Source organism: Hippocampus bargibanti, linkage group LG05 (assembly GCF_051943395.1).
Source record: "Hippocampus bargibanti isolate YZ-2025 linkage group LG05, ASM5194339v1, whole genome shotgun sequence".
NCBI lineage: Eukaryota > Metazoa > Chordata > Actinopteri > Syngnathiformes > Syngnathidae > Hippocampus > Hippocampus bargibanti.
This window is the reverse complement of record NC_142738.1, coordinates 16790683-16813852: the sequence shown is the minus strand read 5'-3', so window position 1 is coordinate 16813852 and position 23170 is coordinate 16790683. Positions and strand designations below refer to the sequence as shown.

Here is a 23170-nt window from a genome sequence, read left to right as displayed (position 1 = left end):
GGACTTGGGACCTGCCAGGAAGAGCTGGCAGAGGGAAGTCTGGGTTTCCCTACTAAAGCTGCTGCCCCCACAACCCGTCTCTGGATATGTGGTGGAAAATCAATGGATGAGATAAATGTCCTGTGTCATGGTTTGAATGTCGGTACACAAACCAAGTGACTATCATGAAGGTACCGTGAGCAAATTGTATAAAGCTCAGAGCATTTTGTATTTGTCCAGTGTTATTTTGAGTTTCAATATGATTAGTGAACCCTGACTTAACCTTTTCGTAAAACTAAGTGAAAAAGTCCTTGTTTTTTGTCAAAAAGTTCTGATCCATTTTCAATCTATTTTGTTACAATGACACATTCATATGGGAAAAGGAAGGAAAAACAATGTTTGAGTTGTAGTTTGTTTATTACATAACATATACGTATATTGACTTTTTGATTTTGACAAATACATTGCATCTATTAAAATTTTTTAACTACAGCTAAGGATTTTCGTTAAAAAAATCAAACTTCATCAATTTAACTGAATTAAAGAAAAAATACAATGAACACTCCCAAACTATTTTAAACCTGATGATAAATGGATTTTTTGGTCTGCTTTAATGACTCGAAACCAGGGGTGTTAAACTATTTTTTTTCACACGGGCTACATTGTACGTAGTTACGATTTCCTCTCGAGGGCCGTTGTGAATTTGGGGAAACCATTAGAATGTTTCACCTCCACATATTACATACAGAATGCACAATAAATTAGTAAATAACTATAGTTTTCAAACCTGAAGTCAAGTATAATGACTTATTGTGATTGTTATATGGCAATTTGAAATTTTGGTTCAGACTTTAGCAAACATCATGGCACTTGACATTCTTGATTTGCTTTAAAGGGCCGAATAAAATGATGTGACGGGCCAGATTTGGCCCCCTGGGCCTTTGCCTTTGACAGTGCTCCAAACTGTCATAGTGAAAGATTTATTACATCTTCTTAAATGGTCCACACATTTAGGACTCGCATTGGATATTGTAAAGCATTACAGAGAAGGACCGTCAACATTTTGAGTCAAATGTGTGAAGTCGGCAGGCGTTCGGGTAACCTGGGAGTCGCTTTTACCGATCCGTACGAATTGTTCCACATTGAACGGAATCACGCGAATGCAACATCATGCACGTCTAGTGTGTTGTCGGAACATTTTTTTGCTCGCTTGTGGGTCTCGGGCCCGACTTCAAGCAGCACCAAATGGTTGTTTCCCTGGTAACACTACTACTTCACTATTCCTTATTTGCATTAAAACATGGATATTCGTGGAGGCGGTGAGTGGGAAAATGCACTCAGTTGATCTTGAAATTTACGTTAGTCTGAATTCGCCAGACCATCATGATTTATACTGTATTGACTACATTCGCTCACGTGTTTTAGCTAGCCGGCGCTACGCTAGCCAGCGTGCTAGCTGACGTTGTCGTTGAGTATAGAGTAAAACTTATGAGGGGTGCGATAATACACAGCTTTGACGAACTAAAGATGTATACATTTTAAAGCAAACGTCGCCTCACGCCCTTTCCGATTCCTCAGGTGTGCAGAGCTGCGGCGAGAACATTGTGGACATGGTTGACATGGAGGACGAAACAATTGCCATTTCCAGGTTGATTGAATATCACACTGATTATCCAAGAAACGTGTCAGTCTCTCGTGTTGCGAACCTCTCTGTTTCCTTCTGAATTCAGTTCCTCGGCTGCAGACACTGCATTCGACTCTGTCATTGGCTGCATAGAAGATATCATTATGGGTGAGAATATTACAATTCAAATCACTCTTCAGTCGTGATGCAAAACCTTTGTGTGAGAATGAAAACTTATTTTGTTTTGTTTTGAAGAGGAGGATTTCCAGCGACTCCAGCGAAATTTCATGGAGAAACACTATCAAGAGTTTGACAGCACTGAAGAGAACAAGCTCAGCTACACACCCATTTTCAATGAATATGTGAGTCATAGTTAGCATATCTATCTCACAGCTTTTAGGTTTGGGACTTGGATTTCGACTCAGGCCCTCCCCTGTAGAGTTTGCATATTTCCTCTGTTCTTTTGTTTTGGTTTTCCCTATCTCGCATATCCTCAATACATACAGCACATGACAGGTTAGAATCAGTTTTTAAATACAGTGATACCTCAGCTTACGAACTTAATTGGTTCCCAGAAATTGTGTGTAAGGTGAAAAGTTTGTATGCCAAACATTTATTTCACATAATAAACCATTAAAAATGAGAATAATCCGTTCCCAGGTCCCATAATTTTCTACTAAATTAGCCTTAAAACTACACAAAATATACCTTATTTTTATGTATAATAAATGTTCTGTTGTATTGTAATTAAAGAAATAAACTTTACAGTCGTTTTATTTACCTTTGTGATAGTCGTTGATGTAGTTGCCTCTTGGTGATATCCGAGTGAAGTTGCCGGGCTTTCTCGGCGATAATACCCTCACTCACGAACCCCTGCTCGCTGCTTTTCGGTAATCCAAATCAACAAGTTTTTCAACCTTTTCTATTGCCTGAGACTGTTGCTTAGACAACACAGAAACACCCTTAGCCAATGGTCGACTTGGCATAATGGCACTGGGATGATAAGTCACACAAATGCACACCTAGTTCATGTTTTTCGATGATCTTTTGCTCGACTGTAATATTCTTTTGTGTCCTTTTTGGCTTAACACTAGCCTGTGGTTGAGTCTTTTTCGGTCCCATAATAGCAAAAGTACTCCACCTGATATAAAACCACGTCTGCACTCAAAGGGGGTGTGGAAAAGTAGTCCGCCAGCCACCATGGCACTGTTCGATCGTGTGGTTTGGTGTTCATCCGCCGAAAACTGGACTAGTCCAGCAACCGTGGCGCTGTGTGGTTTGGTTCGTCCGCTGAAAACTACTGTAGTTCGTATGCCAAGATTATATTCTCGCGAATTTAATGTTCGTAAATTCGTGAGCTAAAGCTGAGGTATCACTGTATATGTATGACCTTGAATGAAGCTGAGCGTTCCCTGTTCTTAAACAGAATTTTATATCACGGCAGTCTGTAGCTTTCATTTATTGTATGTGTGTAGGTGGAGCTGTTGGAGAAATATGTAGAACACCAGCTGATGAAGAGGATCCCTGGCTTCATTATGTCCACCTTCATTGATCATCTCATGTAAGTATCGAAATCACATTTGGCGTCAATTTCCCCCCCAAAATCTTGTGTCACTCTGTTTAATACATCCGTCTCACAGTGCAGAGGTGCAACCCCTTCCTGTGTGGGTTTTCACAGTACCGTTACTCCCGGTTTCTTTCCACATTCCAAAAACATGCATGGCAGGTTACTGGAATACTCAAAATTGTCCCTAGGTGTGAGTGTGAACACGAATGGTTGTATGTCTAAATGTGCTTTGCAATTGGCTGGCAACCAGTTCAGGGGATACCCTGCCTACTGCCCAACAATAGCTGGAATAGGCTCAAGCTTGCCTGTGACACTCGTGAGGATAGGTGGATTGGAAAATGGGTAGTTAACGCTGAACATTGAAATTGTATCTTCACCTCAGATAGTCCGCTGACATGTTTGCTTTTGATCACCTCGTCTCTGCCCGTGACACGTCAGACCGAGAAAAGGTGGATTTTCCACCGGAAGGTTTAACTTGATATAGGGGCTTGAAAAAGTATTCATACCCCTTGAACCTTTGCACATTTTGTCACGTTCTGACCACAAACATGAATATATTTTATTGGCATTTTATGTGAAAGACCAACACAAAGCGGTTCACAATTGTGAAGTAGAAGGCAAATTATACATGACTTTCAAATTTTTTTAAACGGAAAAATCGCATGCAAAAGTATTCAGCCCCATTTTCTCTGGGTGCAACCAGTTGCCTTCAGAGGTTGCCTGATGTTTGTTGAATGATCAGCTGTTAACTTAATTGTCAAATGGAGTCCACCATTGTGTAATCTAACTTTAGTACAGTGGTACCTCGGTTCTCGACCATAATCCGTTCCAGAACCCTGTTTGAAAACCGATTTGTTCGAACAGCGAAACCATTTTTCCCATTATAAATAATGCAAATTGTTTTAATCCGTTCCAACACCCTGAATGTTTACCTTTTTAGTACAGTATTTCATACATTATTTTATGCATGAAATTGCACATTAAAATGCTGACCAACACATAAAAAGCAATGTATATCTCAGAAAATGGAAAATGGCAAATAACATAAACATAAATGTAACCCAGGCTAATTGTACGTTCGTAAAGAAAATAATTATGAATAGGATTTTTTACCTTTGTGGTGGTCAGCAGAAGGCGCAGGTGGACGGAGGAAGGAAATTTATTGTTTGGAAGGAGTCCCCTTCCATAAAAACTTCAGGGAGCTCTTCTTTCTGAGGGGTGCTCACACGTTCAAATCTCTTTGCTCCTGTCACGTGTGAGTTGACAGCGGGGGGCGGGGCTGCCTCTCCCGCTCCCTGCTGTCAATTCTCTAATCACAGACACGGGGCATTTATACGGTTCGCGATCACCTCGCCAATGCCGGATGATTGACTCACCTCGCCACCGTACCCGGACTCTTCTTTCGATGCGTGAATGTATCCGGTCCAAGGTATTTTTCCTGCGTCCCGTAAATTTATGTCATCTTCCGGAATTGCATAATATTGCACCCTCGTGTGCCATTTGCTTTTTGCCGTAGTAAACGGGTCGGATCACCCCCTGCCTTCTTACTCGCTGTGTTTTCTTTTATTTGTGAATAAACATCCTGCTTGGTTAGTACGTCTCTGCCACCTGCTTTGGGATCCCAAACATTCCACTACGTTCCGACGAGTCAGCTGACGTCACTCTCGCTCGGAACGTGACAGCTACGGATGACTCGGCTACAGGATGTTCTTTTCTCTTAAAATATCTATCCAATGACACTTGCTCTCACTCCCACAACCACATCACTAGATTTCACAGCCTCCTTACTCTTTATTATCGTACTGATCATAGATTTCGCCATGCTGTATTCCCTAGCCAGATCAGACACTCGCACACCTCCTTCATATTTTGTGACTATTTCTTCCTTAAATGCAATAGTTGTACGCACTACTTTTCTTTTTTCACTTGTAGGAGCTCTTACTTTCTTTTGAGGCATGATTAGGGGCTAAAACTCTTCGTACACCTATATTAAACGCTAGAGCAAAGCGTCGTACCGGCGTTCGAACACCGATTGTTGTTCGATCTGCGAAGCAAGAATTTCTCGAATATTTTGTTCGAACTCCGATTTGTTCGAACTGTGAGTCGTTCAAAAACCGAGGTTCCACTGTATATATAAATACAGCTGTTCTGTGATGGCCTCAGAGGTTTGCTAAGATGACACTGGTCAGTGAACAGCATCATGAAGTCCAAGGAACACACCATACAGGTCAGGGATAAAGTTATGGAGAAATTTAAATCAGGGTTAGGTTATAAAAAGATTTCCCAAGCTTTGAACATCTCACAGAACACTGTTCAATCCATCGTCAAGAAATGGAGAGTATGGCACAACTGCAAACCTACCTAGACATGGCTATCCATCAAAACTTATGTGCAGAACAAGGACAGCACTGATCAGAGATGCAGCCAAGATGACCACAGTAACTCTGGAGGCGCTGCGGAGATCCACAGCTCAGGTGGGGGAGTCTGTCCATTGGACAACAATTAGTTGTGCATTGCACAAATCTGGCCTTTATGGAATACTGGCAAGAAGAAGCCTTTCCAGCAGCTCATGTATTTAGTTTTTCTACTTTCATTCCTTTCATCACTTTTCTGCTGTGAAATGTAAATTTCTCCACTGCGAGACTAATAAAGGCAAATCCAATCCAAGGTGCTCTGGTCAGACGAGAACTTTTTGAAACTGGAACTTTTTGGCCTAAATGCAAAATGTTATGTGTGGCGGAAAACTAACACTACACATCACTCTCCACACCATCCCCACTGTCAAACGTGGTGGAAGAAGCATGTTGCGGGGCTGCTTTTCTTCAGTAGGGACAGGGCAGCTAGTCAGAGTTGCCGGGAAGATGGATGGGGCAAAATACAGGACAATCTTGGAAGAAAACCTGATGGAATCTGCAAAAGACTTGAGAATGTGCCGGAGGCTCACCTTCCAGCAGGACAATGACCCTAAACATAAAGAGCTACAATGGAATGGTTTAAAACAAAACATATTCTTGCGTTAGAATGGCCCAGTCAAAGTCCAGACCTAAATCCAATTGAAAATATGTGGCAAGATCTGAAAACTTCTTCTTTTCCTTTGGGCTTTTCCCTTCAAGGGGTCAGTCACCACAGCAAATCAGTGTCCTCCATCTTTAGAGGTTTGATCCGCATGTTTGTTTTGGCCAAGCTTTTACGTCGGATGCCCTTCCTGACACAACCCTCTGTATTTATCCGGGCTTGGGACCGGCACAAGAAGACATGTCTCTTTGTGGCTACAGAACAAGCAACTCGCTCAGTAAAAGGCTCCCAAACACAAAATGGTAATCGGCACAGCAACATTCAAAAAAGCAAAAACTACTCACCATTTGATGACAATGCTCTGATCTTACCGTGAAATGGGCATGTCTTTCCTTACATTACAAACAGAACTTCAGTCCTTTAAGATGCTTTATTGGGTTCGATGGGTTCAATCATAGAAATAGATAGGTTTAGAAGTGCCCAAAGGAGGCAATAGCATTGCGCCCCGTGGTCACCAGGTCGTGATGTCACTGATGACGTCACGAGTTGTAGCCTCTGACACAGTTCCGTACCATATGAAGAATTTTTGCTCGTTTTTCGTCGATTTTCTTCCGGTATTGGACGAAATTCTAATACTTTGTGGCTAAATATGTTTTAGAAGACAACTACTTCACTCTCACGTCGTCTTTCGGCGCTATGTGAAGTCGGACAAGTCCAAAAACCTCAACTTTCAAGATCAGATATGCTTTGGATTATAATTTTTTATAATCCAAAACATACAATTGCAATTAAATACACCACTATTGATGTATATTTATTCAGAGTCTAAAAATGTTATGAATAATAGAAATGACAGCTCTTTAAGATTGAAAATTCAAATACATAGTATAATTATCTTTTGAGTGTGATTGTAACCAATCTTCAAACGTGAAAAAAATAACATTCATAAAGAATGATCATACTTAATTGGTGATCGGAACTGGACTAAATCAGAAATTGTAGAGGATTAGGTAACACTGTGTATAGTCCAACACTTTTATATTAATAATTATTTTTCAATAATAATGCCAAATTTAAATTGTCCTCATCACTCTCATCATTTAAAATTTCCTTTTTTGGGGGCGTTGTTAAACTAATTTTTCAGTTAATATACAACCACAGAAATTTCAACAAGATATTCCACTACTTTTACAGCAACATTGAGTGTGCAATTGTCACAGCCAGTAAAACAATGAAAGCTGATTAATTAGTCAACCATATGATGACTTGAATGAGATGAAATTTTTTGAAACTTCTAACCTCATTGACCTGCAAAAATTACACTGCGATTCAGTTTTGATAGAAGAAAACTCTTCATCAAGTCATCATTCTGTAGGCGAGTGATATGGTGTAAACGGACAGATAGGAAGATATTAGCGATGGTTCTGATGAGGTCTATGGTATGGTTCTCAATACCATCTCGGGTTATGATCTTGTGTTCCAAATCGAAAAGGGCTATATGGCCAACTGCAGCAACAACACGAGTGACAATCTTGAAGAACATGGCACATATAATTCTTTAATGAAGAACAGCTAGAACGTACTTATACACGGTCGAAGATCGAAAACAGGACGAAAATTAGTCACTAAAACATCGCAAAACGAATTTTTTTTTTCTTTTTATAGATATTTCATTTTCACTCACTTGAAGAACGAAATTCCTTTGTTTTTCAGCTTGTAGTTGAAGCATCCGTAAGCGAAACATTGCGGCCCCCAAACTGTTGTTCCTTTTTACAGCATCCATATGTTAAATAGACCTAAATACGCGCAAAACTATCCTATTTCTATGCCAAACCAAGCCACGTTACTATGGACGCTACAACTCGTGACGTCACTTCCGGGTTTGCAATCAACCTCGTCTCTACGCCACTTCTACTACCTATCTATTTCTATGGGTTCAATGCGTTAGAATGGCCCAGTCAAAGTCCAGACCTAAATCCAATTGAAAATATGTGGCAAGATCTGAAAACTCTTCTTCTTTTCCTTTCGGCTTTTCCCTACAAGGGGTCGCCACAGCAAATCAGTGTCCTCCATCTTTAGAGGTTTGATCCGCATGTTTGTTTTGAAAACTGAAAACTGCTGTTCGCAAATGCTCTCCATCAATCTTGCTTAGCTTGAGCTGTTCTGTAAAGAAAAATGGGCAAAAATTCCAATTCTCTAGATGTTCAAAGCTAGTAGAGACATACACCAAAAGACTTGCAGCTGTCATTGCAGTGTATTGCAGAGTATTGACACACGGGGGCTGAATACATTTGCACGCCACATTTTTCAGTTTTTTATTTTTATTTTTTAATTTGAAAGTAATTTTCTTTCTACTTCACAATTGTGAACCGCTTTTTGTTTGTCTTTCACATAAAATGCCAATAAAATATATTCATGTTTGTGGTGAATACTTTTCAAGCCACTGTATTTTCATAGCTCCGACATGATTATGTGAGGTATAATAAAGACCTGAGATGAAGTGAAAGATTTCTGGGAAGTGGGAGTGGCATTTGTATTTCATTAATGGTTGAGTCAGGGTGGTGTTTCAGCGCACTAAGTGGACATCCCCTCAGCTGTGCGCACAATGACTTCTTAAAAGCCTCATTTTGTCAACAATGCAATATTTAACCATTCAAATTTGACTGTGCTGTTAACAACACTATTCTCTGCTTATTTAAAAAATGTAAAGTCTAATATCATTTCAAATGCATCTCTCGAAGTACCTTACAAAATCGCTGACAGATGATTTGATTTAAAAGAAACACTGAAAGAGCACAATTGCATGCATGTGTGGTGAAGTCTTTCCATAACTCCCACTAACAAAGCAGGCTAAACTTGCTTGCACCATGACAGATCTTACTTCCTCACTTGAGCTGTATCACTCCAACATGATTACACCAACTACTACTTTACAGAAATATGTGTCTATTTGACTATGACTAGACATGGATTCACTCACTGTTTAACAATCAATTGATGTGAAAGCAATTCTTGTAACCCAACTGGCACTTGTCGACTTTGAAGACAAGATTCCTCTCATGCTTCTCAATCGTTTCCATCTAGGCAGCACAAAGATGAAGTGTCAGGTGACATTGTTGACATCCTGCTATCCTTTATTGACTTTGTAGCCTTCAAGGAGATGGTTCTGCAGTACAAAGTGGTGAGTTGGCCAACTGACGTGCTTATCGACTGGCTTTATCAGCTATTATGGCATATTTTGTATTTTCTAGGAAAAGGAAGGACGGAGTCTTGACCTGAGCCAAGGACTTGTAGTCACACCTTTAACTCCTGCAGCCTCCGGCCACTCTGGATCCAATCAGCTACAGTGACATACACACGTGCACACACGATAAGAGCAAATACGTATGCCATAGGGTTGATTGAGTCTAACGCATTGTTAGCTTGTGATCAGCCATAAACCTCAAGTCTGACACACAGAAGCAGACAACCACTCACACCTATGAACAATGTGGTCCAGCATGAACTGACATGCGCATTCTTGCACATTTGGAGGAAGTCAGGGAACCCACACAAACACAAAGAGAACATGGAAACTGCACCGTTTGAAAGACTCATCCCAGCTCATGTCCGCCTTTCTGTTCTGCCCAGGGTGCTATGTCATGAACCAGTGCGCAATTGCAGGTCAATGCCTGGAAAGTAGTCGTGTCCAAAAAACAAAACAGCCCTAACAGCGAAAGGCTTATGTTTCCGCTGCCCTGTTCGTAGAAGGAAAATGCATGACACAGAAGCATTACACTCATTTTTATTTATTAACACCAGTTTTTTTGTCATAAATATTCCTGTTGGTAATAATCCTTTTGTTTTTTAGCAAATATTAGACATCATAGACTAATCATTAGAAAACTAAAAAAAACGAACATTTAGATTGCATTACATGTTTTGAATTGGTGACATAAGAACTCACATTTTTACAATATCGTTCGGATTGAAAAATGCCTGTGAAAGTGATTTTTATATGTAAATAGAGATTTGTATTGTATAGTTGTCTGACCAAATGCTTGTGACACATTTTCTAATATACAGCAGAAAGCCTCATCTCCCCATTGCTTTGAGGTGTTTTTATTGTACATGTGCATAATTGCGCTATCATGTTCACCTTGGATTGCTCGACTGTCTTAACAATTTTCAGATATTCAATACTGTACACCTTTTAGATTATTTAACTATTTACAAGTACTGTGACTATCCATCCATTTTCTAATCTTGTCCTCACAAGGGTCGCGGGGCACGCCGACAATTTCTCAGCTGTCTTTGGGAAGTAGGAGGGGTACAGTACACTCTGAACTGGTAGCCAGCCAGTCGGAAGGCACACAGAGACGAACAACCATCCTGCCTCACAATTTCACCGAGGGACAACTTGGAGTATTCCATTACCCTGCCATGCATGTTTTTGGAATGTGCGAGGAAACCGGAATACCCGGGGAGAACATGCAAACTCCACACAGGAAGGCCAGAGCCTGAATCAAATCCTGCACCTCTGCACTGTGAGATGGAGGTGCTCACCAGTGAATTCTGAAGAAGTAATTTGTAAAGGATGGACGGCAGCACTTTATGTTTATGCAGAAGAAGGAGTTTGGTACTGTGATACCTCCGCTGACGAACGCTTCAGCTCACGAACTTTTTGCCTCACAAACATTAAATTCGCGAGCATATAGTCTCAGCTGATGAACTAGTTTTCGACTGATGAACCAAACCACACGGTGGAACAGCGCCACGGTGGCTGGCAGACTAGCTTTCGTTACCCCCTTTCTTTGAGTGCGGACGTGGTTTGTTATCGAGTGTACATTTGCTATTATGGGACCGAAAAAGACCCCACCACAGGCAAGTATTAAGCCGAAGAAGACAAAAAAAATTGCGGTTGAGCAGAAGGTCATCGAAAAACACGAATGAGGTTTGCGTTTGTGTGACTTAGCATCCCAGTACCATTACGCTAATTGGGCCATTGCTTAGGAAGAAGGAAGCTATTAAGGGTGTGTGTGTGGCTAAGGCTGTTTCTGTGTTGTCTAAGCAATGGTCCCAGGCAATAGCTAGCGAGCTAACTTTCTATATGAGTTATTCCGGGTTGAGTGAACGCTGGCGCATGTGGCTGCCGCTGCTCACCCACAGAAAAACGTATCCTGTGACTGTAAAGTGACCTTGAGAGTTTTGAAAGGCGCTTAGAAATGAAATGTATTATTATAAGAGAAGAAGTTGAAAAACTCTGCTCTGTTGATTTGGATTAACGAAAAGCAGCTAGCAGGGGACTGTGAGTGAGGGTATTATCGGCAAGAGAGAACGGCAACTTCACTCCGATATCAAGAGGAACTACATTCACCATCACAAATGTAAATAAAACGACTTTATTATACTTCTGTGTAAGCTCTCAGTCGTACAGGAGTGGTCCATCGATGAGAAGGTTTCTTCAGCCGTCATCTGTACAAAAGTGAAGGTTTCGGACGTTTCGCCTCCTATCCAAGAGGCTTCGTCAGCGAACTAAAGTCTGACTGGTCGTATCGGCCCCATTTATATATCCCTAATGTCCAGACCTGGTGGCGCCGGACACAGCTATGATAGGTCCCTACTCTCAGGTTGGGGGGGGGGGCGCGGGACCCCCCCCTGTGGCCCCACTGATTGTTCCTACATTCCTTACTAACGATTGGCCTATTACCCCCACTCCCCCCGGTATCACCTCATCAGCATAACGACCCTCATCAGCATTGCGAAAGTTGCCTAACCTGTTTTGCCTGAGCAGGCTATTGTAACCGATTCAAACCGATAAACACGTTAAGGCAAAAATTAGTGCATCCAAAAGATAGGCTACCAAATGAAAAACAAAGTAATGTAGTTTATTCCATACATTGTAAGAATGAAAATTGTAAAGAGCAGTACATTGGGGAGACTCAACAAATTCTCAAAAAAAGACTTTATCAACATCGCAGGGATAATACTAGTGGGCCTCAATCGGCAGTACATTTGCACCTAAAAGCTAGCAACCACTCATTTGACGACAATGAGGTTAAAATCTTAGCGAAAGAACATAGGTGGTTTGAAAGGGGGGTAAAAGAAGCGATTCTTATAAAACAACAAAATCCTTCATTAAACCGGTCTGGTTGTGTGAGGTTCAATTTGGATCGTTCATACAATAGCCTGCTCAGGCAAAACAGGTTAGGCAACTTTCGCAATGCTGATGAGGGTCGTTATGCTGATGAGGTGATACCGGTGGGAGTGGGGGTAATAGGCCAATCGTTAGTCAGGAATGTAGGAACAATCAGTGGGGCCACAGGGAGGGGTCCTCTGCCCCCCCAACCTGAGAGTAGAGACCTATCATAGCTGTGTCCGGCGCCACCATGTCTGGACATTAGGGATATATAAATGGGGCCGATACGACCAGTCAGACTTTAGTTCGCTGACGAAGCCTCTTGGATAGGAGGCGAAACGTCCGAAACCTTCACTTTTGTACAGATGACGGCTGAAGAAACCTTCTCATCGACTTTATTATACTGTACAGTTTAATTACGATACAATAGCACATTACATAAAATAAGGTATATTTTGTGTAGTGTTAAGGCTTATTTAGTCAAAAAATCTGTTTTATGGACCTGGTCACTGATTATTCTCATTTTAATGGTTTCTTGAGGGAAATAAATGTTCGGAAGACAAATTTTTATCCTCACACACACTTTCTGTGAACCAATTATGTTTGTGAGCTGAGGTATCACTGTACAGGTATATGGTAAGAAAGAAATAGAACAGTAGGTTAAGTCACAAAAATAGCTTGAAACAACTGAAGGAATGGTGCAAGGGTGATTCAAATGATAGATTCAAAATAAAATGGGATTTACAAACATTGTGAGTTGATAATACGCAATGTCATCAAGTGGAGTGTAAGCTGTGACTGTTGGGCAACAACAATAATCGCACGACTCCTTGTTGATTGCTTAAGAGATGAACAAGACCTAGCATAAATAAACCAGTCCCCGAGAGCCTTATCCTCGATTCCTAGGTGGGCACTGTATTGGTGGCAGCATTCCCTCTGTCTCCCTTCCAGTCCAAATAGGAGAAGAAAGCACTGATGCCATACATCACTGTCACCACTGCGCCAAAGAACTGCACAGGAAGAGAAACTGAAGTGAGACTGAAGTAACCTTAGCTCTTGTAACCACTTAGAAAAGGTTGTCAGGCTTTATTTTGTGTTCACACCTTTGTTTTATTACGGTTAGTAAGACTAAATTTTACACTTATGGGCCTTCAACTGGTCAGTGATCGTGCATTGTCAGAATACAGAGGCCAAAGCTGTGTGTGTGTCTGTAAGAGAAGCATTGTGGACTTTAGCTTCAGGCTAAACAACTGCACACAGCTTGTGTTGACACACCTTGACTATATTTGAGGAGGAAGTAACTACTGAATAATAAAGCACACCTGTTCCTCATCTCTTTTCTCGATTTTTTTTTTTCCTCAGGTGTGTTTAGCATGCTAAAGCATAAGATAAGTGTTACTTTATAGATGTTGCAAAATCTCTTCTGTGGTACCGCTCAACAAAACAATTGTACTTTGGTACACAGCACAACACTAGCATTTGATAAACAACTTCGTCAGACTTCAAAAGGGTGAGTAGTTTTCATTTTATTATGCAGTGATAAACTTTATGGCCTTCTTGTTGGTGGTTAAGAATGTTTAACATATACTTGCTCAAAACCCAATCTGTACAACCAACAAATGGTTTATGGTGGTAACAGTTTAATCCGAGAGCAATTTAAAGCCGTTAAACACCATTGAGTCAATATGGTTGGTGCCATCAAGACATTCTCATTTCACCAGAACTGATATCTGTCTGTGTAAGCTCTCAGTCGTACAGGAGTGGTCCATAGATGAGAAAGTTTCTTCAGCCGTCATCTGTACAAAAGTGAAGGTTTCGGACGTTTCGCCTCCTATCCAAGAGGCTTCGTCAGCGAACTAAAGTCTGACTGGTCGTATCGGCCCCATTTATATATCCCTAATGTCCAGACATGGTGGCGCCGGACACAGCTATGATAGGTCCCTACTCTCAGGTTGGGGGGGCAGAGGACCCCTCCCTGTGGCCCCACTGATTGTTCCTACATTCCTGACTAACGACTGGCCTATTACCCCCACTCCCACCGTATCACCTCATCAGCATAACGACCCTCATCAGCATTACCAAAGTTGCCTAACCTGTTTTGCCTAAGCAGGCTATTGTATGAACGATCCAAATTGAACCTCACCCCACCAGACCGGTTTAATGAAGGATTTTGTTGTTTTATAAGAATCGCTTCTTTTACCCCCCTTTCAAACCATCTATGTTCTTTCGCTAAGATTTTAACCTCATTGTCATCAAATGAGTGGTTGCTAGCTTTTAGGTGCAAATGTACTGCCGATTGAGGTCCACTTATATTATCCCTGCGATGTTGATAAAGTCTTTTTTTGAGAATTTGTTGAGTCTCCCCAATGTACTGCTCTTTACAATTTTCATTCTTACAATGTATGGAATAAACTACATTACTTTGTTTTTCATTTGGTAGCCTATCTTTTGGAGCCCGGATACTTAGCCGATAAAATGCAACAAAATTATACTAGGAAAATTCTAAATTTGCGAATTAGGAGACTTAACATAGAGATAAAAAACAAACAGTCAGAAATAGAAACTTATTATCAGCGATTACAAACTAAACTTACCCACAAAATCTATCAGGAAGTGTGTGAATTTACTAAATCTGGTTATATGAGGCACCACAGCAAAACCAAAGAGAGACAAAAGGGTAAATTTCAAAAATTACTTTTACTGAAACAATCTCAGCTACTGGTAAACACGCGAAAAATTAGGAATGAACAGTTTGCAAGGGAGAATTGGATCAAAAATTTGTCAGACAGAGATCTCTCAGAGACAGAAAAGGCGGTACTTACCAAAGGTTTAAATTTCTCAGTGACTCCTAAAACTATACCTACAATAGATTACATCGCAGCTACTGAATCGGCTATTAAAAATAACAAACTTTCGTATGCAGAGGCAGATGATCTACGCATTAAAATATCAGCTCTCCTCAGTAGTGCCAAACTTCCTCCGTCCAACATAACATTAGAAGAGAGAAAGGCGTTAACTACTCTACAAAAAGACAAAAATATTACTATTTTGCCAGCAGACAAGGGCAGATGCACAGTGCTTCTCAACACATTGGATTATGAAGACAAAATAAATAGGTTAATCAGTGATTCTAACACGTATGAGCAACTAAAAAGGGACCCTTCCAACAGATACAAGAAAGAAATGATTGATTGTCTCCAAAAGTTAGAGAAAGAAAACATATAGACAAACAGATGTATTTTAGATTATACCCGGGAGAGGCCACGCCATGTATCTATGGCCTGCCAAAAATACATAAAGAAGGGTTCCCCCTCAGACCCATTGTTTGTAGCATTGACTCCTCTACATACAATGTAGCCAAATATTTAAAAACTATTTTAGCTCCGTTGGTTGGTAACACAGAATATCACGTAGAGAACACCACAGGGTTTGTAGAGAGGATCAAAGACCTCATATTGGAACCTGAGGAAACTTTGGCATCATACGATGTGACTTCTCTCTTTACATCTGTCCCAACCCCAGCAGCAGTCTCAGTGGTGAGGACGAGGCTGCTGGCGGATATTTCTCTGCATGAAAGAACCAAACTTAAACCGGATTACATCTGCCAATTATTAGAAATCTGCCTTAATACTACGTATTTTCAATTTCGGGAAAAATTTTATAAACAAATTCATGGTTGTGCTATGGGCTCACCAGTTTCACCCATAGTGGCTAATCTTTACATGGAAGAGATGGAGAAACAGGCCCTCACATCCTTCCCAGGGACAAAACCTAGACACTGGTTTAGATATGTGGACGATACTTTTGTCATAATTAAGAAACAAGAAATTCAATCCTTCACAGATCACCTCAACTCTGTAGACTTCAACATTAAATTTACTCGTGAGGACATTCAAGAGAACCAACTAGCCTTCTTGGATTGTAAAGTAATTATAAAAGAGGACAGAGCGCTAAAAACAGAAGTCTTTAGGAAGGCTACGCACACTGACCAATACTTACTTTTTGACTCTAACCACCCTTTACAACATAAACTAGGAGTTATCAGAACCCTCCAGCATAGGGCTAAACTAATACCAACTAGCACTGAAGGTAGAGAAAAGGAGTCTAAACATATCAGGAGAGCACTCACTAACTGTGGGTACCCTCAGTGTTCATTCAACAAATGTCAGAAAGAAAGAATAGGGAATGAAACCAATAATTCTCAAGATACAAAAAGGAGAGGAGTAGCAGTACCGTACATTGCAGGAGTTTCTGAAAAATTACAAAGAGTCCTTTGGCAACATAAAATTCCTACTTATTTCAAACCGATAAACACGTTAAGGCAAAAATTAGTGCATCCGAAAGATAGGCTACCAAATGAAAAACAAAGTAATGTAGTTTATTCCATACATTGTAAGAATGAAAATTGTAAAGAGCAGTACATTGGGGAGACTCAACAAATTCTCAAAAAAAGACTTTATCAACATCGCAGGGATAATATAAGTGGACCTCAATCGGCAGTACATTTGCACCTAAAAGCTAGCAACCACTCATTTGATGACAATGAGGTTAAAATCTTAGCGAAAGAACATAGATGGTTTGAAAGGGGGGTAAAAGAAGCGATTCTTATAAAACAACAAAATCCTTCATTAAACCGGTCTGGTGGGGTGAGGTTCAATTTGGATCGTTCATACAATAGCCTGCTTAGGCAAAACAGGTTAGGCAACTTTGGTAATGCTGATGAGGGTCGTTATGCTGATGAGGTGATACGGTGGGAGTGGGGGTAATAGGCCAGTCGTTAGTCAGGAATGTAGGAACAATCAGTGGGGCCACAGGGAGGGGTCCTCTGCCCCCCCAACCTGAGAGTAGGGACCTATCATAGCTGTGTCCGGCGCCACCATGTCTGGACATTAGGGATATATAAATGGGGCCGATACGACCAGTCAGACTTTAGTTCGCTGACGAAGCCTCTTGGATAGGAGGCGAAACGTCCGAAACCTTCACTTTTGTACAGATGACGGCTGAAGAAACCTTCTCATCCAGAACTGATATCCGACTTTTCATTCAACTTAATCCAATTTGTTTGAAGTACAGTAGATGTTGAGATTTTGGAAATGCATATTGGCTGAGCTCATTCATTTGTTTTTGTTTTGTAAATGAACTTAAATCAGACTTTAATGATGTATCTTAATAGTTTTGCCCGAGCATTCCTCCCAATTCCTTCTATCTTTCCGTATTGGGTGTGAGAGGTGTCCGGTGTGACAATATACTCACAGCAGCAGCAGCCATATGTCCAAAGAAGTAGCTGTAGTAGAAGGGTTGAACGGATGCAGCATTGGCCAGGAAGGCCGTCAGATAGAGAAATGTGGCTACACCATGGTACACCATCACCTAGCAGAGGAACCATTGCAGAAAGACATTGTAACATTTTCACAATCGCCGGGTCACAACTTTTAATCTCAAAATCACACGTTTACTATGATTGCAATACAAGACTCAACAATCAAATGTTCTGTCGTGCCAACGATAATGCTAATTGGCACAGTAACAAAGGTATTAAAATAAACATTTGCCATCACATTATTTTCTGTGAATAAATATATTTGTCATTGTTGCACCTTTTCTATTCATTTTGTATTGATAAATACTCTCTAAAACAGATTGTACTTCTTAAAAGAGCAGATTCTTTTAAAACAGCTCTTATATATTACTATTGGAATTAATAATAATAATACATTTTATTTCGAAGCGCCTTTCAAAACTCTTATTTAAAAGAGCAGAGTATTTTAAAACAGCTCTTATGCTGAATTATGCAGGTGCTATATGAACTCAATGTTGAGGAACTGTTGGAATTAATAATAATAATTATCACAGTTTGCAAGGTGGTGTTGGTGGTGGATCCCAAAAAGCAGGCAGGAGGGAGCAGCAGGTTGTATTTGACAAATTGTATTAAAATAAAGTCAGCAGGAACAAAATATAAAACATCAAAGTCATCCGAACAGAAAAGTACAAAGTATCAAAGAAAACCATGAGTAAAAATCTGCCAAAAAGAAACAAACCTGACAGGGTGCAGCGACACATAGACAGTACAATGACCCGACACCGAATGGTCATGCCCAGAGTCCTTTTAACTTCCACTGATGAAGACGACCAACACCTGTGCAACTGAGGGCGGGGCCGACAGCACTACCCGTTGGACGCCAACCAAAAGCAATCCCTTCATGGGATTGCTTCCAGAAGTCCAACACTTTCCCAAAAGGTCCAACTCGCCAGGGAAAAATGGTGGAGACGGCAATTGTTGCCTCTCCAGCATATGATGGGCGGCGGCCTGATGGGAACGGGACTCGGCGTGATGTGGACGCGGCACGGATCGTCGTGGACGTGGATGCGACCCTTGTACAATCACGCGACGACGCATGGCACTACCCGTTGGTCTCCAACCAGAACGTGACAGTCTGCCATGGATTGGAACGACCAACACCTGTTCAGGTGCCGGCGGGGCCGACGGCGCCACCCGTTGGTCGCCAACCAGATCATGACATTAATAATAATAATAATAATAATAATAATAACAATAATAATACATTTTATTTCGAAGCGGCTTTCAAAACTCAAGACAACACCTAACAGTCACCCATTCCTTTTCTGCCATGTGTAGTTTGTAGCAGCTTTTTAAATTTTAACTGCTTGTATCTCTCCACCCGTTGCCTGTTACGTACCGTGAGTGGCCACGGTACAGTGGCAAGTCTCCTCTGGGCACCGAAGAGGATCATGATGAACAGGATGCTGGTGAGAAGCCAGAAAGTGATTGCCACAAACAGCACCCAGCCATTGGCCGGCGCCCACATGTAATGTGAGCTGGCGATCAGCGTCCAGTGTAGCAGGCCCAAAAGCTACACAGATAAAGCACACACAAGGCATCAAGTGATCTAACATATAACATTGTGTTGTTGTTTTTGATCCCAAGTGTCTATTTTTTTTCAAAAAACAAATTCCATCATGTTTTGTCAGTACCTACTTTGAATTAGTGTAAAAAAATATATGTACTGCTTCTCCTACATATACCTAGAAATTAACCCTTTAATGATTCCTGTAACCTGATAACTCGATAAACTGTCCACTCGAGTAACCGCTGTCCCTGAAAGGGTTAATGCAGAAGCCATGACTTAACAGGCCATTTGCCAAGAAAATGCCATGCAAGCATGTCTTTTTTAATGCATTACTAAATGCCCATGAACGTTTAGAGGGGCCATTTAAGAGATCAGACAACCGCAAATGAATCTATTATGTATTCATTAAGAACAAGTGAGCACATTAACCCAGTTATATCTTTTTTTCTTTTGTGTGTGGCCAGGATAAAATATCGTGCCTCAAGAAAAATAGAGTACTATCTAAGTTAGTGGTTCCCAAAATTTAGGGGCTTGTGTACCCCCAAATCTTTTTGACATGCCATGAGTTCCCCTGAACTCATACGTGTTGATTATTCTCCAAAAGTAGAACGTAACAATCTGCTCTTTTATCATTTAGAATTGTTATTTCTGGTGTTATTGTTGTGGTGTTCATTGTTCTTAGGTGTTTTGAAAGGCGCCTGTAAATAAAATGTATTATTATCATTATTATTATTATTAACACAGCTTATCATCAAATCAATATCCATTTGAATTTATTTCCTTAATTTGAGTATTTATGTCTTAATTATTGTCTACTCTTGAAATCCAACCCAAACAAATTGCCTTCAAAATTGGTAAGTAAAACAAATAAACAAAAACCTGCCTTTGTTTTGCAGAATGCTGTACATGTATATGCAAATACTATAACCACCCAAAAGTGGAGCCCCTTTAAATAAGTCCCCTTTAAACAAGCAACAAGCATTTACATTGAAAATACTGTATAAAGAGTTTTGAAAGGCGCTTATAAATGAAACGAACCGGTATTATTATTAAAACACTGAACATGAATCACATTCAGACTGCACCTGTTGCATCTTTAGTTTATTTTTATTCATTTCTTCAATCATCTGAGCTTCCACAAAACACCTGGGTTGACTCGTGGTTATTTTTTGGGCCGATTTTGGGCAGAGCTGTGCCACAGGTATATTGATATGATTGATCGGTAAGTCTTTTTCAATATTTCCACGCACCCCCGATTGGGAAACATTGATCAAAATGAAATGTAACATTTTCCGTATTGGATCTTCCAATGTTCAAGTGTAGGCCATTTTACGTCTGAGGATATTTAGTTCCAAATATAAGCTCATTAACCAGGACAAGTTAATGATTTATGCCGCAAGTGTGGTCACGCACTCCATCAGGGCGCTGGTATACATATCACTGAAAGTTCGGCAAGACACAAAGTGGTCAAATGACTCAGACGTGTATTCAGCCAGAGCTCATAAAGGTGGATGCTCGTAAAGCATTCACAAATGACAAATGTAGAAACGCCACACTTGAAACATGGCCCCACACGCCCAGGTCCAGTTTAATATCGAGATAATCTAAGCAAACAGCACAGGTTAAGCAGTGAGTTACGTGCACCGTATAACGCCACCAAAATAACCCAATCACATGCCTCAAAGTTTGTGTTTCAATAGAAATCATCAGGGAATTATTCAATTTCATTTAATTTTTGTTTAAGTTTTTTTTGAAATTTTTGAAGTTTAATTCATGTAATTGGACTGAAATATTTTTTTTGTGACAACAGAGTGGATCTAAGCTTGGCCTAAACAAACATGCGGATCAAACCTCTAAAGATGGGGGGCACTGATTTGCTGTGGCGACCCCTTGAAGGGAAAAGCCGAAAGGAAAAGAAGAAGAGTGTATCTATTCTTTGTTCATCTATCTGTGACATGGACATTAATAATAATACATGACATTTATAAGCGCCTTTCAAAACTCTCAAGGACACTTTACAGTCACAGGATATTTTCTCTGCGGGTAAGCAGCGGCAGCCACACACGCCAGCGTTCACTCAAAACATTGAGTTTGTGTGCCTGTGCGTGTGCGTATGCGAATATGTATGTGTGAGTGTGTGTAAAAATATGAATAGTTACAGTACAAAGGTCGACTAAAACCATTTGGACAAAAATAGAGCCGCACCTACTCAGAATCTGTCAGTCACAGAATCATTGATGTTGCATAATTACTTCATTTGTATTCACTTAGAATAGTCTTTAAAGTTAAACCAGAAATAAAAACAATTTTAACAACAGAGTCATCGGAATTTGTGTTTAAAGTACTGTATTCAGGTTTAAAGTATTCAAAGAATTGTGATCGGTGGGTGGTCTGCCATTAGATGTTTTTTTATGTAAAATGTCTGCCTTGGGTCAGAAAAGGTTGCAAAACACTGACCTAGTGATGGGTTCCGTCTTGTGGTTTACTTTTTATGTACAATATATTTTCTTTGTTTTCAACTACAGTTCAGGATGTTGATATTATTTGCACACTATTTGCACACTTTTAACACTAACATTTAGTGTTAAACATGTGCAAAATGTTCCATTGTCTTCTCAATATTCTTTTTCGGAATGAAACGTGTTGTTTTTGGTGATCACTTGGGCCTACTTTGCGACTGTATTTTGAAGTTGTTCATTTGCCCAGATTTTGTTAGGTGGTACAATTATGCCACTGCATTCTGCAATCGATAAGAACAAACATTACACCATAATTATGCTGCTAGAATTTCCTCCTTTCTGTTGATTCCGTGTTTCCAAATCCATTCTAAAGCTCTTTTAATCAATAATGTTCCTCAGTTATCTTATTTTGCTGTTGTCACATCATGTGGATTTTTCATTAACTTGTTCAAACAATGAATCTATACAGTGCAGCTGTAAAATTCGAATGCTGCAGTGGTTCAACGTTCATGCCTCACAGAACCTCACCATAACTCACCAGAGCTAAGTTCTGTGAGCTCTGTAGGTTTACACTCCTTCTATTTTACTTGTAATCTATTTTTCCCAGTTAATCCCAAATGATAGACTTCCATCAGAGGTGAAAGCCACACGAGACGTCAGTCTGTATCATCACAGCTTAGATGAGAAGGCTTCAAAGGGTTGACTTTTTTGCTTTTTCTTTAGATTTATGTAACTGTTCTTGGCAACACCTATCTGAAACAAAGACAGATTTGGGCAGTAAATAGAAGAAGAATATAATATGTATGCAGATTCATTTCATTTTCTGTTTCTATGTCAAGGACCATAGTATGTTTGACACGGGAGGTTCCACTGTGCAGTAAGTAAGTACATTGACACGCTACACTGGTATGTGCAATCCAAAGATAAACATAAGCCTCATCCCTTTTAATTGATCAAACTCATTTGAAACTTACAATGGAAAATTGACAAGAGTGGTGAGTGATGGTATTTATTCTTGATAGGCCCAGAGTACCACAAATTCACAAGAACTAAAGGAGACCCTCAAATGTTGCTGTTTGTCAGGCATACTTTGTCATTTAAGCCCACATTTTTTACAGCTCAAATGGGAAAACAAACCACTCACTATTTGAGCCATCATGAGGACAGATGGGATGCTCCTGATGAAAGACATGTCCATGCTAGTGGTCACATTCGATGCCAGCCCTCTGAGGCTGTTGGCGCCTTGCTGGTTGTTCTGGGAGCTGGGGGACCCAGTCTCTGTTGTAACCTTGGAAGGGAAGTCTGTCATATTAGGCTAAATTCATTTAAAAAAAGAACACAAAATAATAAAAAGGAAATGAGTAGTCTCCACTGAAGGAAAAAAATAAATTAAAAAGAAGGCAAATAAGATAAATACACAGACGAAAAAAAACAAAAAAAATCTTGGTGTTCTGTGAAACTTCCAGGTTAAAATATTGTCTGTCTGTGTCTCACACACAAAAAGTTGCATATAGAGTGCCATCCCTCTACTATTTGCTG

At 40.3% G+C, this 23170-nt stretch overlaps 2 protein-coding genes across 3 annotated transcripts; one reads left to right on the top strand and one right to left on the bottom strand.

Moving 5' to 3' along the window:
- The first annotated feature begins 400 nt into the window (after positions 1 to 400).
- On the top strand, positions 401 to 10270 carry arl2bp (ARF like GTPase 2 binding protein). 2 transcript variants are annotated; one of them, XM_088996984.1, is made up of 7 exons: positions 419 to 1298; positions 1558 to 1627; positions 1710 to 1771; positions 1859 to 1965; positions 3079 to 3164; positions 9270 to 9366; positions 9437 to 10270. In XM_088996984.1, the coding sequence occupies exons 1-7, from the start codon at positions 1280 to 1282 to the stop codon at positions 9533 to 9535; spliced, it is 540 nt and encodes a 179-aa protein (XP_088853110.1). In that variant the 5' UTR covers positions 419 to 1279; the 3' UTR covers positions 9536 to 10270. The 2 variants fall into 2 exon arrangements, with proteins under 2 accessions (XP_088853111.1, XP_088853110.1); XM_088996985.1 differs by lacking the exons at positions 9270 to 9366; positions 9437 to 10270 and adding an exon at positions 5566 to 5831 and having other exon boundaries at positions 401 to 1298.
- A 2343-nt stretch (positions 10271 to 12613) lies between these two features.
- On the bottom strand, positions 12614 to 23150 carry pllp (plasmolipin). The gene is made up of 4 exons (XM_088997025.1): positions 22776 to 23150; positions 19002 to 19175; positions 17557 to 17673; positions 12614 to 13313 (listed from the first exon to the last, which is right to left on the bottom strand). Exons 1-4 carry the CDS (start codon positions 22938 to 22940, stop codon positions 13206 to 13208), a joined length of 564 nt encoding a protein of 187 aa, XP_088853151.1. The 5' UTR covers positions 22941 to 23150; the 3' UTR covers positions 12614 to 13205.
- Positions 23151 to 23170: the final 20 nt, after the last annotated feature.

Bases quoted from the DNA above. Each gene is read 5' to 3' on its own strand.
- pllp (XM_088997025.1), bottom strand. From the start codon at position 22,940: ATGACAGACTTCCCTTCCAAGGTTACAACAGAGACTGGGTCCCCCAGC. The intron at 19,176-22,775 runs GTGAGTGGTTTG...TTATCTGTGTAG, and splicing joins TCCTCATGATGGCTCAAATA to CTTTTGGGCCTGCTACACTG. The intron at 13,314-17,556 runs GTGAGTATATTG...CTTCCTGTGCAG, and splicing joins GACATATGGCTGCTGCTGCT to TTCTTTGGCGCAGTGGTGAC.
- arl2bp (XM_088996984.1), top strand. The intron at 1,966-3,078 runs GTGAGTCATAGT...GTATGTGTGTAG, and splicing joins CACCCATTTTCAATGAATAT to GTGGAGCTGTTGGAGAAATA. The intron at 9,367-9,436 runs GTGAGTTGGCCA...TGTATTTTCTAG, and splicing joins TGGTTCTGCAGTACAAAGTG to GAAAAGGAAGGACGGAGTCT.